The 17,506-nt window shown below is 43.8% G+C and overlaps 1 protein-coding gene across 4 annotated transcripts in view; it reads left to right on the top strand.

Annotated features, from left to right (window-relative positions):
• The window catches only part of LOC149445363 (ADP-ribosylation factor-like protein 8A), a 480,831-nt gene that overhangs the window by 347,841 nt on the left and 115,484 nt on the right, over positions 1-17,506 (top strand). For 3 of the 4 annotated variants that reach the window (XM_089653879.1, XM_089653880.1, XM_089653878.1), the window contains one exon: positions 14,825-14,895. The exons of the other annotated variant lie outside the window; for it this stretch is intronic. In XM_089653879.1, the coding sequence (XP_089510005.1) occupies positions 14,825-14,895 (71 nt within the window). The remainder of the gene's footprint in view (positions 1-14,824; positions 14,896-17,506) is intronic. 4 annotated transcript variants of the gene reach the window in all.

Here is a 17,506-nt window from a genome sequence, read left to right as displayed (position 1 = left end):
TTTTCTTGTGTCCACATCCGTTGCATTCCAAAGAGGGTGCGTTGCACTCCTTGGGCGTGGTCCAGGTGGTTCATGTGCAACTGTCTGCTACAACCTCCTTTTGGAGGTTAGATTCTCTTTTTGTGTTCACATACGGTCCAAGACAGGCCCAGCAGCTTCCTTTGCCGCTATTTCCCGTTGGATTTGGAAAACGTTTGTTCGTGCATACACCATTTAGGGGTGGACTATTTTCCTGTTACGGCACACTCCACCAGTACAATTAGTGCCTTTTTGGCATTTCGGCATCAGACGTCTGTATCTCAGGTTTGCAGGGTACCCACCTGGTCATCTGTGCATACTTTTGGAAACGTTTACAACATTGATATGTTTTGCATCTTCAGTTGCTTGTTTTGGCCGCAATGTTTTGCAGGTTACTGTTTGTCTCCTGTTTGCGCTTTTAGGAGCAGTTTGGGTGGTTAGTTTGTTTGCTTGCCTGGTTACTTGAGGTGTTTGTTTGTCCACCCCTCATTGAGACACTGCTTTGTTCTATTCATGACTTTGGTCATGAATAGAACAGTTGTGTCTGTCAATGAACGTATGAGAAAATGGGATTTTTGTTTCTCACTGTAAACTCACTTCATTGACAGACACAGCACCCGCTCCTCTACTTGGTTATTTTTACCTTTTACCATTCTGTTTGCGACTAACTGGCTTCCCTATAGCCTAGATAGGTTTGCTGCATTTTTTTTCTAACCCAGTGTGCTACTCCTTTAGGTGGCCCTGTACACCCTATAGTCATGAACAGAAGAGCTGTGTCCACCAGTGAACTCTGAGAAAAGGATTTTATGGTGAGTAACAAAAAATCCTGTTTTTTAGGACAAGCTTTCATGGTGTGCACCCTCCTTCAAGGCCCAAGCAGTACTAATGCACAAGATTTTAGCAGACTGAGTAAAAAAAAAAGAGGAAAAAACACAAACGTGCACATGTAATTAAACCTGGATAGTCAGTGAGATAAGGCAGGGAGAAGGCTATATGCTAGGTATAGACTGACTAAAGCGTTGTACACTGCTCAAAAAAATTAAAGGAACACTTTGAAAACACATCAGATTTCAATGGGAGAAAATATCATGCTAGATATCTATACTGATATGGACCGGGTAATGTGTTAGGAACGTAAGGATGCCCCATCCTTTGATGGAAATGAAAATTATCAACCTACAGAGGACTGAATTCAAAGACACCCCAAAAATCAAAGTAAAAACATGAAGCAGCAGGCTACTCCATTTTGCTGAAATTTCATTACAGCAACTCAAAATGGTAGGCCGTAGTTATGGCCCCCATGTGCTTGTATGCATGCCTTATAACGTCGTGGCATGCTCCTAATGAGACAACGGATGGTGTCCTGGGGTATTTCCTCCCAGATCTGGACCAGGACATTACGGCATTACTGAGCTCCTGGACAGTCTGAGGTGCAACCTGATGGACCGAAACATGATATCTCAGAGGTGTTCTATTGGATTTAGATCAGGCAAGTGTGGGGGCCATTCAATGGTATCAATTCCTTTATCCTTCATGAACTGCCTGCATACTCTTTCCACATGAGGTCAGGCATTGTTGTGCACCAGGAGGAACCTAGGACCCACTGCACCAGCGTAAGATCTAACAATGGGTCCAAGGATTTAATTCTGATTCCTAATGGCAGTCAGGGTGCCAATATCTAGCCTATAGAGGTCTGTGTGTCCCTCCATGGATATTCCTCTGCGGACCATCACTGACCCACCACCAAAACAGTCATGCTGAATAATGTTACATGCATCATAACATTCTCCACGGCTTCTCCAGACCCTTTCACGTCTGTCACATGTGCTCAGGGTGAACCTGCTGTCATCTGTGAAAAGCACAGGGCACCAGTGGCAGACCTGCCAACTCTGGTGTTCAATGGCAAATACCAATCGAAATCTATGATGCCGGGGAGTGAGCACAGGGCCCACTAGAGCACGTCGGGCCCTCAGTCCACCCTCATGAAGTCTGTTTCTGATTGTTTGTTTGGTCAGAGACATTCACACCAGTGGCCTGCTGGAGGTCATTTTGTAGGGCTCTGACAGTGCTCATCCTGTTTCTCCTTGCACAAAGGAGCAGATACCGGTCCTGCTGATGAAGGAACTTCTGCAGCCCTGTCCAGCTCTCCTAGAGTAACTGTCTGTCTCCTGGAATTTCCTCCATGCTTAAGACTGTGCTGGGAGACACCACAAACCTTCTGGCAATGCCACGTATTGATGTGCCAACCTGGAGGAGTTGGACTGCTTGTGCAACCTCTGTAGGGTCCAGGTATCACCTCAGGCTACCAATAGTGACATTGACCCTAACCAAATGCAAAACTAGTGAAAAACTGTCAGAAAAGATGAGTAGGGAAAAAAATTTCAGTGGCCTCCACCTGTAAAACCATTCCTGTTTTGGGGGTCGTTTCATTGTTGCTCATCTAATGCACCTGTTAATTTCATTAACACCAAAGCTGAAACTGATTAACAACCCCCTTTTCTACTTAACTGACCATATCAATATCCCAGGAGTTTGATTGACTTGATGCTATACTTTGATTAAAAAGTGTTCCTTTAATTTTTTTGAGCAGTGTATACAGTAATGTGATATATAAACATGATTATTTATCAAACTTAATATAGAAATATAAGTACAATTGATAATAAGATACAAAAGGTGTGATTAATAAGGAACCTGTAGCATACACGCTAACAGGACTGCAGGAGGGGTTAATGATAGTAATAAAAGCCTTTTTAGACCAAAGTATGCATATCCCGACTTTGGTTCAGATCCCTCAGGGACAAAGATCCAAGCTGGTGAATCCAAAAGGTTTCTCTTTTGCATAGTTTTTTAAACTTTCTGACATCATCACTATCTCCAAAAGTGGCTTCTCTTCCAAACACATTTAAGCCTTTAGGGTTGTTGCTATGTTCATCTTTGACCGCTAGCCTACCGGGCACTTATACCCCCTTCCTGCCCAGGCCAATTTCCAGCTTTCAGCGCTGTCGCACCTTGAATGAAAATTGCGCGGTCATACAACATTGTACCCATATGAAATTGTTATCATTTTTTGTGACAGATAGAGCTTTCTTTTGGTGGTATTTAATCACCTCTGGGTTTTTTCTCTTTTCTTAAACAAACCAAAAACCACTGAAAATTTAAAAAAAAAAAGTTTTTTCTTTTTGTCATAAACTTTTGTAAATAAGAGAAATTTTTCTCCTTCACTGATGTGCACTAATGAGGCTGTAGTGGTGGGCACTGATAGGCTGCACTGATGGACACTGATAGGTGGCACTGATGGGCACTGATGAGGAGGCACTGGTAGGTGGCACTGATGGTCATTGACAGACATCACTGATGGAGACTGAAAAGCAGCACTGATACATGGCACTGATATATGGCACTGATAGGCGGCACTGACTGGCACTGTTAGGCGGCACTGACTGGCACTGTTAGGCGGCACTGACTGGCACTGTTAGGCGGCACTGACTGGCACTGTTAGGCGGCACTGACTGGCACTGTTAGGTGGCACTGATGCGCACTGTTAGGCGACACTGATGCGCACTGTTAGACGACACTGACTAGCACTGGTAGGTGGCACTGACTTGCACTGATAGGCGACACTGACTGGCACTAATGGGTGACACTGAAAGGCAGCTCAGATGGGCACTGGTAGGCACTGATATGTGGCATTGGTGTGGCACTGATAGGCACTGGCAGGTGGCATGGATGAGCATTGACACAAGGCACTGATGGACAGTGACAGGTGGCACTGCTGGGGCTACACTGATCATCAGTGCCCTGATGATCAGTGTACATGTCCCCTCCGTGGAAAGCTGATTACCAGCTCTCCTCTCCTCACGAGCTGTCAGCGTGACAGCTCGAAAGGAGAGAAATGCCGATAACTGGCATTTCCCTGTTTATATGTGATCAGCTGTGATTGGACACAGCTGACCACATGACCGAGCCAACATCTTTGGCTCTTTCTGTGATCGGTGATCCGCTGTGCCCGAGGGACACAGCGCACTGCCGATTGCCGCGCTGCACGCTCCCTGAGCCGCGCATGCGCGGTGAGAATGTGAGGCTGTCATATGACGTCCTCCCAGAACGAGAGAACCACCTTGCGCCCGTCATTGGACTATATGGCGGGCGGGAGGAGGTTAAAGTAACATTAAACATGTTTGTCAAATCCATGGATTTGATTCCTTTTATGTTCCCCAAACCTAATTCCCAGAGTACATGACATGCGGCCCACGTAGAGGAGGCCACAGGAGCAGACCAGACAAGAAACAGCAAACGGAGTCCCACAATTAATGAACTGTTTAATTGGATAGGACTTTCCATCTACACCTGTGGACTCTTTGTTTATGCCACATAAAGCCGCACATGCCACAGATGGGCACCCCATATCTATAGCTCCCTTTCTAGTTGAAGATGGAACTCCAACCAGAAGAGTGTTTTGGTTTAGATTTCACTCTACTGGGGGCCACAAGACTCCTCAGATTTCTGGGTTGGCAGAAAATGTCATCAGGCTGTTGAGAAATAGTACCAGCCAGCAAAAGTTCTTGGGCTAAAATACCCCATTATATATTGAAGACCCTTTTGATGTCAAATGCTTTTTTATTGTACCCTAGTTCAAAAGGCTAGTCTGTGATGGTGCTGATTTTCATCGGAAACTTATTTCTTCTTCTATCTGCCTTCTCTACCTTGTCTACTGGGGCTTTATCCTAGAGGAAGTATTTTTTCCTATATTTCTTATAGGCCTCATGAATGACCTCAGAAGCATACCCTTTATGTAGGAACTTCTGAGAATTAGGCTTTGTGTATTTTTAACATCAACCCTGGTACAGGGTCCTTCAATATTGACCAAAAGGGACATCCTTTATCCACCAAGGGTGATGGTGGCTACTTGGAGATATGAATTACCTGCTGAGGTCTTAGAATGAGTCTGCTGAGGTCCAAAAACCCCAACTCCTCGTCATCCACTACATAGGTGAACTCTGTCAAACTGATTTAACTGACAGTAGCAAATAAAATGTTCTAACTGCAGGTTAGAGCCATCCCATATAATTAGGATGTCATCATTGTAACATGAATAGAGGACCAGGTTTACCCAGTATGGATTATTAGTCCATATACTATGTTGTTCCCAGTAACCCATAAAAAGGTTAGCATAACTCCTGGCATTCCTGACCCCCATAGCAGTACCCTTGATCTGTCTGTAGAACTGTCCAACAAAGGTGAAATGATTGTGTGTAAACGTAAAGTCAATACATTGCAAAATGAAAGAAATTTGAGAGGAATGCAAGGTATTTTAGTAAGACAAAAAAATATTGAACAGCCTGCAGACCATACAGGTGTTTTATGGAATTAAACAATGAGGATGTGTCATGAGAGATCCACCTGTAACAATTCTGCCATTTATAATTGGACAAGATCGCAATCATGTTTCCAGAGTCTCTAATGTAAGATGGAAGTTGTACCACTAGGTCTTGCAGGAAGTGGTCAATATAATTACCAAGATTGCTGCTTAACCTGTAAGTGCCAACAATCATGGGTCTACCAGGGCGGTTAGATTCACTTTTTTGAACCTTCGGGATATGGTAAAAATGAGGGGTCATCTATATAGGAAGGCCCAATCTTATTTAGTGAGTACTTTCTTACTAAGAGCCACATTTAGGAATCCCTTATGAGCTGATTTGTATGATTCTACAGGATCCCCTGGGAGTACTTAATAAGTATTGATGTCCCCTAACAGTCTGGCTGCCTCTGCCAGATAGGTATCCCTGTCCTGGATCAATAGGTCGTGCTATTTATTTGCTTTCCTAATTACATTACTTGAGTTTTTTTAAGGTTCTTTAACATTTCTGTCTCCTCACGGGACATACAAGCAGTATAGTCCTCCCTAGCCTTCTGACATAGCCTGAAATTACGCATAGACAACCTCATAACAGGAAGAGATGTAATTGCCCTTTGCCAAAAGTGGATTAAAAAAAGACTTTGGCTTAAAGGAAGAATGTTGAACATTACCCATACTAACACATCCACAGGAATTCGTGAGCCAGTCACATCTTGAAATCCTGTACGTATATTTTAAGCTCTAATATTACCTGTCTGGCTTGGCTAACACATGAGGATGTAATCCCTTCTTTACCCCCTCCCCCCCTTTTTTTTCTTTTTTTTTTTTCTTTCCTCCCCCCCCCCCCCCCCTTCCCGACCTCTCTCTTACTGTCTTTCTTTCTAACCTCCTTTTTTCACACCTGTTATTTACTTGTATCACTTAGTCTCTACCAGCCAAATAGAGCATTTACCTGCACACAGATATATGACTAACTTCAACCATAACATATACTCTAGTTATGAATATGTAAACAATGAACGTCACAATATCCAACGTTTTCCCCACCCCTATCATCACTCTACCTCACCATTTAAAAGTTGACGAGAGTCAAGACGAGATAACACTCACCAACACTACTTCACCCATTTGCCTCTTGTTATCCACCATTTTGCATTGTATGATTGATGTAATGTATTACACGTCTTGTACGACTGTTTACAATTTGCCCCGTCTGCGAAACGGGAAGCAACATGTCATGTCGATGTTTTGACTGTGATCTATGGCTGTACATGCTCTAAATGCTTCTTTGTCTTCTCTTATAACAATAAAGTATTTTTTGAACAAAAAAGATTATCCATCTTCACATACACCCTCTGTCTGCAATTCCTCCAACACTGCCAGCACATCTTCATCTAAGTCCATACTTTTATTATTCTGGTCACAGCTGCCATCCTCTCAGTCTCTATTACCCTTTTTCTCTCTAATGGAAAAATTATCTTTTGAGGGTAAGATTGCATGTGAACTTGTTAAGGTCCACAAATAACTCGAAAAGGTTGGGGGGATTTGGAATTTCAAAATTAAGACTTTTGTGTAATAGCGCCATTTCATAATCACTGAAAATGCAATTGGACAAATCAAAGATCTTTATGGTATCTGAATCCTGTTTTAGAACTTTGTGCCACCTCTCCTTCCTCTCCAGGTTTTCCTGGTCTTTATTGCCTATTGACACCGTCTGTGGGTGGACCCTTCTCTAAAAAAGAGGAATTAGGGCAAAATCCTGGCAACGCTGGAGATGGGGGTCTAGACGCACCCTCTTGATCTCCTTCTAGTAATTCCTGTTTGTCCACCTCTCCATTTTATCAAAGTCTTCCTGAAGAGCTACTATATCCTGTAGTGAAGTTACTGTCCTGCTTAGCTTTGTATCATCAGCAAATACTAAGATTGAACTATATATCGCAACCTTTATATCATTTATGAACAATGCTACAACCATGTAGCTAGTGCAATTAGCAATGTGCTTAAAGTGATACTAAAGGTTCACTTTTTTAAATAACAGGCTTTTTTAAATACAGCCCCGATCCCCTCTAGGCTCCCCCGGCAGCGCTTCTTGCCCCTTCCCCCCCAAACTGCTTGCTTTGGGGGAACTCGTGTGTGCTTGCTATGGAGCCGCCTTTGTGTGTCTGAGACACACAGAGCCCTGCCTGACTCCTCACTGGCTATGTTTGACAATACCATTGGCTCCTGCTGCTTTGTCTCAATGAGGAGGGGGGAGACCCGGGAGAGCCGCTGCTCTCTTGCACATCGCTGGATCAAGATCGGCTCAGGTAAGTATAAGGGGGGCTGAGGGGGGAGCAGGCCATTGAAGGTTTTTTACCGTCATACATAGAATGCATGAAGATAAACGCTCAGCCTTTAAAACCACTTTAAGGTATAACAAAAGGCAAAAAACATATTTCTCCTTCTTCATGAAGGTCAGGTTAATATAGCCCAGCACAGAGTCCCCTCTTACATCAGAGTCTGCAGGGTTCTCCTTTACAGAGCAAGTGGGAACTCACTGTGCAGATCCTGATGTAAAGGAGAACTCTGAGGACTATGATGTAAGGAGGAATGACACAGACTCTGGTGTAAAGGGAAACTCTGATGTAAGGGGTTCTCTGTTCACCAGAGCCCCCCCCCCCTCTTTACACACGAGTTCAGAGATCCCCTTTACATCACAGTCCACAGAGTTCCCCCCTCGTGTCAGACTTCGAAGAGTTCCCCTTTACATAGTACAAAGTTCTCCCTCACACTAGAGTTCGAAGGGTTCTGATGTAAGGTGGTCTCTGGTCATGAGCTCCCCCCTTACACAAGAGTCCACAGAGTTCACCTCTACATCAGAGTCTGAAGGATTCCCTCTTACAGTGCAAGGGGGAACTCTACAGACCCTGATGTAAAGGGGAACACTAATGTAAGGGGGAATGTTGTGGACTCTGGTCACCAGAGCCCCCCACCCCCCCTTTTTTAAATTAGAGACTGCAGTATTCCCCTTTGAGTTCCCACACATTGTCTACAGCATTGCCCTTTACATCAGGGTTTCTCTTTACTTCAGGGTCCACAGAGTTTCCCTTTGAACTGTAAGGGAGAATCCTACAGACTCTGTAAGGGGGAACGCCAAGAACAGACTACCTTCCGCAGAGTGAATACACTAAGGTAAGAGGATTACTGATATAAGGGGGAACCTTTATATTGGTGCCCCCCCCCTTACCTTAATGTACTCATTCCCCCTTACCTCAGTGAGCCCCCCACAGACTTTGTGTGGCCACTGGAGGCTGGAGCTGCCTCTTCCACTGACCTCCTCCTTTGTTGGCTTGGGTACAGAACAGTCGGGCGCAGCAAGGCATCTCCTCTCATCCCCACCTCTATCCTCTTCTTCAAGTTCTCCTCCAGAATCCACGTCTAGTCCTGCAGGGAGTGGCCCAGTAATTTGTAAAGAAGGCACCAAGCGGTACCATGATGTCACCGTGCATCTGCCCCACATCTGAGCCCTGCCAGATACCGCCCAGGCCAGCCTTCGGCCATATCTTTCATGGGCAGCTGCTGTCAGTAACAGACATTTATGGATGGTTTTTACAAACTGTAAATTTGAGGACGGTTGGCAACTCTGATGAGTGGGAGCGCGTGGAGACATTCTTCTTGTGTAAGCAAATTAATTTCACTTTTCAGGCCCTATTTACATCTAGTGTAGTGGGAGTTTACATTTTTTGGCACGTTTTTTCTGGGACACTCATAGGACTTTAGACAAATGCAGCAAAGTAGCTCATGGGGCATTTTGGTGTGTTGCGAATTGCATGTTTTTACCATGCATTTTGCAATGTTTTTCATACATTTTTGCATTCGGCAAAATGCATGTTTGGGGTGCCATTAACAATGAATGGCACCGAAAGAGCATGACTAGTTCATTATAGATGTATAAAGGTGGCCGTACACTATACAATCTGGTTGTTCAATTTCCTTTACATTTACCAAACTATATAATAGAACACACCTATCTCTCCAATCACTGTGTAACCAATCAGGCAGACCCTTGCACTACATAGTTGACAGTAGATCGAAAGGAAATTGTACAATGAGATTTTATAATGCAGGGAGATTGAATTAAAATTCATGGAGATCTAGTCATTAAAATTTTAATCCAGCACAGGTCCGAGTTTCAGGTTTGTGCTATGACTTTTTCTTCATATCACAGCCCCTCCCCCTTACATTACAGTTAATCTTTTACATCATAGCCCTCTTCACATCACAGTTCTCACTTTATACCACAATGCCCCCTATTACATTGGAGAACCCCCTCTTTACAAAATAGCCCCTTCTTTACATTACAGTGCCAACTTTTCATCACAGCCCCCCCTTGCATCCAAGTCCCCCCATTTTACATCACAGCACCTCCTTTACTTAAATGTCCTGTGCCCCCCTTCACATCACCGCCTCCCTTCTTACATCACAGACCCCCACCCCCAGTGTCCACAGACACCATCAGTTTCCTCTGTCACCCTTTCACATCATTTCCACCCTTTCTTGCATCCCGATTCCCTTTACAGCCCCCTCTTTCTTGCACCCCAGTCTCCTTTACTTGCATCTCAGTCCTCTTTACAATGATTTTTCGTTGTATCCCAATCCCCTCCACAGCCCCCCCCTTTTTTTGCACCCCAGACCCCTTTACAGCCTCCTCCTCACTTTCATCCCAGCAGTCCCCTTTACAACCTCCCTTCCTTCCACCCCAATCCACTTCACAGCCCCCTTTGTTTTACAGCCCTCATTTTTTGTACCCAGTTCCCTTTACAGCCCCCTTTTTGTATACTGTTCCTCTTCACCACCCCCCTTCTTTCCTTGCAGCCCAGTCCCCATTATATGAAATGAAAATATGACATGAATACCCCCTCCCTCACATTATCCCCTGCCAATGACAACCCTCCTCTAATCTTTTCGATCCTACCTTACATAGAAGGCAGAAGACACGGCATGTTTGGACAGAGGGAGGGACATGCTTTGCATGCTAACAGGCAGGTGATTGGTTGCTAGGAACGCCTAGCAACCAATCACCAGTGTGTTAACTTGAAACGTTTAGTAGCTCCCGCCCACTGGCCGGACATGCTGTGCCTCCTGCCTGCTTCCTGCTATAAGGATGAATGCTGTGGCGGCGGGGGGACGCGAGGTTCGGGGGGAAGGATTGTGGTTCCACATCCTTACTGCCCTGACAGTGAAAAAACCCTGCGCAGTTTAAAAGAGAAGTATGGCATTTAATTTTTATTTTTTTTTAAATCATATTTACCTAGGTGGATGCAGCATCGCTCCGATGCTGCATCTGTCCCCTGCCGGCTCCAAGTGTGAGTAATCAACATTCTCATGAGTTCTAACAGCTGCTCTGAGCAGAGAGCGGTGACTGTCAGTCACTGCTGTCTGCTCGGCCCCCTGGCACTCAGTGGAGCGCTGGGCTGTGGAAGGGGAGGGACTTTAAAGTCGGGATCTTTCCCCAGCCTGGACTGACTAAGTGACATCGGCCTACAGTGGGCTTCAAACTGATACAGTCTTGATTACTAAAACCCTCCTTTTCCTTTGTAAAAACTGAGGAGAATAATGCATTTAGTACAGTTGCATTCTCCTTATTTGTTACCAACTTCCCTTCATCATCCTTTATGGGGCCAATATGTCCTGTCCTCACTGTTAATGTATTAAAAAAATGTATTGGTGTTTTTTTTTTTAAATCTCCTCCGCTATGTGTCTCTCATAGTCTATTTTAGCCACCCTGATTGCTTTCTACTTTATTCTGCTTGTATTTTGCATGTTATCTAAGCAGGAATAGGGGGGATTACTAAAACTGAAGCACACGGATTCTAGTGTCTAGTAACCAATCCATTTCTAACTTTAGTTTGTTCAATTGAGCTTTCACAAATAAAACATAGAAGCTGATTAGTTACCATGCACAGCTGCACCAGATTCTCTGTCTCCAGTTTTAGCAAATCCTCCCAATATCTATTTTTTATTTACCTTACTTTATATGTATATATTTTTTTCACTAACATTTTTTTATTACTTACAAGTTTATATTACATTTTTATTAGATTATACTTATTTTACTTGAACCATTTCATACAGTATACACTGTACATTTTACAAGCTAAATGTAACTGCACCTGCAGACATCTGTGTATCACCTTTAAACTGAGGCAGTGGCAAATCTGAGCCACGAAACTCATCTTTGGTGAAATAAATACATTTGATGTTTATTCAGTATGATTACCCCAATCCGTTTCTAGACACAGCACACCATGCACTGCTACAGGCCCCTCTGCTGTTCAACCTATCAACCTTTTTCTGTTACTTCTCAAACAAGCTGAATATTCCTTCTCCCCCATAGCCCCTCCAAGGACCTAGGACTGGGACCCCAAATGCATTGCAAGCGACCAGCTTTTCAAGGAGACAGAAATATTCTCTATTCGCATACTAGGAAGATTGTGTGTTTTACCTGACAGGACCACTATGACCTCACCAAATATAATTTAGGATTTTGAGTACTTCTACTATTATTAACTATTAGTTCTACATACATACTACACTCTCCGGCCACTCCTCTTACTTTTTTGGTGGATAACCAAGAGTCCCATAAAATGGTGACTCCTAAATGAGACTTGTAGTTGCAGATGTATGGTCTTTCGTTCTTTGTGTCTTGTATCTGTTGATACCTTTTATAATGTATATAAATATAGCAATTGTGGGTGACAGATTGCCCTCCTAGTAGTTTATCTGCTTATCCCACAAGGAGGTGTTGTGTAACTACTGAGTGCATTCCCCACACAGATATACAGGGGAAAGACATAAAATAGAGAATAGAAGAAAGACTTTGAGAAAAAGGGGGTGAAAGGGAAGTGGGGGGAGGGGAAGGAGGGTTCATTATTCTTTGTCGCAAATAGCACATTAATAACACTTTGGAGTGAAATTCTGCACAAAGCAAAGGGAATCTGGAGTTGATCAAAGAATTTTTGCAGTCATCTGGTGTTTGCAGAGCAGCTGACTGATGTGTGGCTGTCAGGCTAAACAGATCGGTATGCAATATTTCTCTCCTTTAAGAGGGACCTCAAGGCTCTTTCAGATGAAAATCCATGAAGCAGCGGATATTATCCCTAAGGGAGTCACCATCTCTACCCTGTGATCTAAGTGCTCTATGTGCTCCCTCCAGTTTGAGTGGTGTCTCCCTCAGTTATCTCAGCACGTTGTTGAAGAGGGCAATAGGGATTCGGTCATGCTCTACAGATTCTGGTATTCCTTTTATCTGAAAATAAGTTGATCCAGAGGAAGGCAAAAAAAGCCCAGCAAAGCATGATCCAATTTGCTCCTGCAGGGAAAAAAATACCTTCCTGATCCCCCGAGAGGCAATCGGATATTCCCTGGATCAATTTTACCTATAAATGATAGTATCCAGTTATGTTCTGTGTATCTAGGAAAGAATCCAGGCCTTTTTTAAAGCAATACACTGAGCTGGCCAGAACCAACTCTTGAAGGAGTCTATTCCACATTTTCACAGTTCTCACTGTGAAGAAGCCTTTCCGTGTTTGGAGATTACATTTCTTTTCCTCCAGACTTAAAGTGTGCCCCCTTGTCCTCTGTGATGACCTCAGGGTGAATAGCTCTACACTGAGTTCACTAAATGAACCACTGATGTATTTACATATGTTGATCATATCCCCCCTTAATCTCCTCTTCTCAAGAGAGAATACATTCAGTTCCTCTAATCTTTCCTCATAGCTGAGCTCCTCCATGCCTCTTATCAGTTTGGTTACCCTTCTCTTTTTCCAGATCCTCAATGTTCTTTTTGTGAATCGGTGCCCAAAACTGAACTGCATATTCCAGATGAGGTCTTACTAATGATTTGTACAGGGGTAATATGATATCTCTCTCTCTCTGGGGTCTATACCTCTTTTAATACAACTGAATTGTCCAGTTGTCAACCTCAATATTTCAGTGGCTGGAAAGACTGAATGTAAAGGAATTAGAACTATCACGGACAGCATTGCTAAATACTCTACCTGGGCTGTGCCAAATATTATAAGAAACTGATACAATAATATAATTTTTAGTTAAGGAACTCATGTGTGGTGGACATGGATGCAACTTAAAGAACAGCTCAACTAAAATATTACAAATAATACCATATAGAATCAATACCATAAACTGTAGCGGGCTTTACTGAGCATATCACTCTATTTTTTTTTCTATTGTTTTCGCCAACCTCTTCTCTAGACACACTACTGCAATTCTGGTTGAGAAATACTTTTAAATTACAATAAGATTAGAATTAAAATGCACATTGAAAAGACTAAATTTTCCCTTTTAGTTTGAGGGGGATGGTGGTGAATTACACAATAGGAGGCAGAATACATGGAAATAGATGTCAGTTCTTGGAAGTAAATGTCAGCCATCATGTCAGTTTATGAAGGAGTTTGTCTTGAATTGAGTGTTTCCTTTTTTCACAGTCAAGGTTAATTGAGGGTATTTTGGGGAAAAAAGGTAAATGTTTTGGAAGGAGAGATCAGAATTCTAGAGGAGCAAGGACTGTTGCTTTCAGCTACTGACCTCCACTTTATAATTTTGGTCTGAAAAATATGTCTACTGCTTCAGGTAAAACTATGGCAAAAATCGAAAATTACAGAAATGATACAGCTTGTCAGCAGCATTACCACCGCAATCTTTGTTTTTCTGAGCCCCGCTGTAACATAGCTTTATTAGTTGATCTATCCAGTAAGTCTACTGTTTTTCAACTTCCTGTAAAGCAGAACCAAACCCACCGATTTAACGGTTTCCCTGTTAAATTTGTAAATTTAAGGCATGCTTTAAATAATAACAGTTATGGTTTGTTTACTAGTGTGCTTATGTTGGCTTTCAACCAAACTGTCAAGCCATCAAATGGCTGGTGTCATTAGCTGATCACATGTGCAGTACCATGGCAACTACAAATCAGAGGCTAAGATGGCATCTTCATTGGCTCCACTGAATTGGAGGGTTCTGCTTTAATAGTTCAAAGCAGCAGCAAAGGTGGCAGTTAGAGGGTTGAGACATATAATTTAAAACAGTGACAGGGGTGCCTAAAATGGTCCGCTTTTATTCATTTTTGTAAAATCTTTATCCCAAAAGGAAAAAAAACTGTTGGTGTAACTGCATAATAAGGAAAACTAATGCAGCCACCACATCCAAATGATCGGTAAGCTGCAATATATTACACATTTCTTCTTGGGTATAGTTTGTATAGACTTAAAGCATAATTAGAAAAACAACTGGGCCCATACCAAAACTATGCAGATTCACCTCCTATATTAAATACCTGAGATCATAAAAAGGATAGAAAAATCAAACAGATGTAGTATTGGCAATTTCAAACCTCTTAAAAAAAAAACAATTATTATGCAACCTCATAGATATTGATGCCTTTTGCAGGAACCTTTCAGCCATTCAGGACCGGGAAATCTGCTGCTATTCCATTTCTTGCAAAGAAAAAGACAACATTGGTAAGTTGTGTTTACATTCACTTGCTGTGAAAGAATTTTTTTTGTGTACATTATTTTCACTTGTTTACGATAACTTGTTTTACTATAGTAGCTAGGGCTTGCATATTTTACTTTCTGAAACTTAAAATCTTAAGCCCTACTTAAAATCACTAACGACCTGCTAACCTCCAAAGCTAATGGTCACTACTCCGTCCTCCTGCTCCTCGACCTCTCCGCGGCCTTCGACACAGACGACCACCCCCTCCTCCTTACCAAACTACACTCCTTTGGCATCAGGGACACTGCTCTCTCCTGGTTCTCCTCTTACCTATCCCAACGCTCCTTCAGCGTCACCTATAACGCTGCCACCTCCCCCTCTCTCCCCCTCTCTGTTGGAGTTCCCCAAGGCTCTGTCCTCGGACCCCCCCTCTTCTCTATCTACACCTCCTCCCTTGGCAAACTGATACACTCCCACGGCTTCAACCATCACTTCTATGCCGACGACACACAAATTTACCTCTCCACCCCTCACCTCACCCCTTCACTCTCCGCCCGCATTGCCCACCTCCTGAACGACATATCAGACTGGATGTCGCTCCATTTCCTCAAGTTAAACCTATCCAAAACCGAGCTTCTGGTCTTCCCCCCAGCCCGCACCCCCCCCCATCCTCTCCATCACGACTACCAACGCCACCATCAATCCCACCCCACACGCAAAGGTCCTGGGTGTCACCCTGGACTCAAACCTTTCCTTCCAACCTCATGTCCAATCACTTTCAAAGTCATGCAGGCTCCACCTCCGCAACATCTCCAAGATTCCTCACCCCAGACACTACTAAACAACTCGTACACTCCCTCATCATCTCACACCTGGACTACTGCAACTCCCTTCTCACTGGCCTACCCAAACAAACGCTATCCCCACTCCAGTCTATCCTGAACTCAGTGGCTAGACCCATCCACCTCACCAACCGCTCCACATCTGCCACCCCCCTCTGCCAATCCCTTCACTGGCTCCCGATTGCCCAGCGCATCAAATTCAAATTGCTAACTCTGACCTACAAAGCCATTCACAACGCCACCCCAAACTACCTAACTGACCTGATACCCAAATACCACCCTACCCGTGCCCTTCGTTCCTCACAGGACCTCCTACTCTCTAGCTCCCTGGTCTCCTCTTCCCATGCCTGACTGCAGGACTTCTCCAGGACTTCCCCCATCCTCTGGAACTCCCTACCCCAATCCATCAGACTGTCACCTACCCTCCTCACCTTCAGGCGCACCCTGAAAACCCATCTCTTCAGGGAAGCCTACCCCACCCTCACCTAACAACCAATCTCCTCCACTCCTCCCATCACTCCATCCCCCACAGCCACTTCCTCCTGTACCACTATCCCCTCCCTCCTAGATTGTAAGCTCGAAAGAGCAAGGCCCTCGAACCCCTTGTGTATTGGATTGTTACTGTATTGTCTCATGTTCTGTCCCCCTCGCTATTGTACAGCGCTGAGCAAACCCTTTGGCGCTATATAAATACTGTATAATAATAATAATTGATGCAGAAGAATTGCAAAAGAGTGTCAATAATAGTTATATATTATATAATACAAAAGCAACAGACTGCAGTACATGCTTTTGGTGATAACTCATATTTAAGAAACCATTAGGCAGTATCCCAAATTGGATATTTTATTGATAAAAAAACCTTATGTATTATTGAAGGAATCCTTTTTAACAGCCAAGAGTACCTGTGTGTGGGCAGCTGCTACATAGACAATCTCCTGTTTAAGGTCAAGTGCACTCAGGCTCCCAGCCTTGATCTTCCTACCTACAGACAAACTCCCGCCCTCTGTTCTCCTGCTCAGACCCTTCAGTTCCAGAATTATCCCTCAATTCACTTCTTCATGAAGGTCCTGGATCTGATGGAGGCCATTTTCACTCCAGAACATTGCAACTCAGTTTTCTGACTGTGTGGGACAAACAGACTCTCTGGACTGCCCTAGAAGTTTGACCTGCAAGACCAGACTTTCCTGGTTTGGTGGATTTCTGATCTGGAGCTGGAAACACTTTACTCAAAAGACATTTACGGTTCCCATGACAGATGCCAGCCTGTCTGGCTTTGTTATTAGAGGAGGCTTGCTTTCCAATCAATGTCTTGGAACTGCAGTGAATTTGATTTTGTATCTGATGCTTGATCTCTCAACTGCGAGGTCACCCAACCAGACAATCCCATGGTAGTAGTATACAACAAACACCAGGGAGGCACCAGAAGTCATGCCATTCAAAGGGAAGCAGATCTGATTCCGTCTTGGGCAGAACTGCGCGTTCTTGCCCTATCCACTCCAGTCATTAGTGTCTGGATCCAGGGGAAACGTCTTTCCACCCTGAAGTGAACCAATTCCTTTGCCACAAGTGGGGGACACTGCACATAGATCTTCTGGTGTCTGTCTTCAACAGCAACCAGTTTGTCACCAGGCCTAGGGACCCTTGGGATTTTGCAGTGGATGCTCTGATGACTCCGTGGGATCACTTCCATCTGTTGTACATCTTTGCTCCTCCATAGCTCCTTCCTCATGTGCTCCTAAGGGTTGAGATAGAGGGCATTCTGATGATCCTCATTACGCTAAACTGGTTC

Source organism: Staurois parvus, unplaced genomic scaffold, assembly GCF_062004578.1.
Source record: "Staurois parvus isolate SC_StPar_1 unplaced genomic scaffold, SC_StPar_1.0 ptg000725l, whole genome shotgun sequence".
Classification (NCBI taxonomy): Eukaryota; Metazoa; Chordata; class Amphibia; order Anura; family Ranidae; genus Staurois; species Staurois parvus.
The sequence above is the reverse complement of the archived record's forward strand: the minus strand, read 5'-3'. Positions and strand labels throughout refer to the sequence as shown.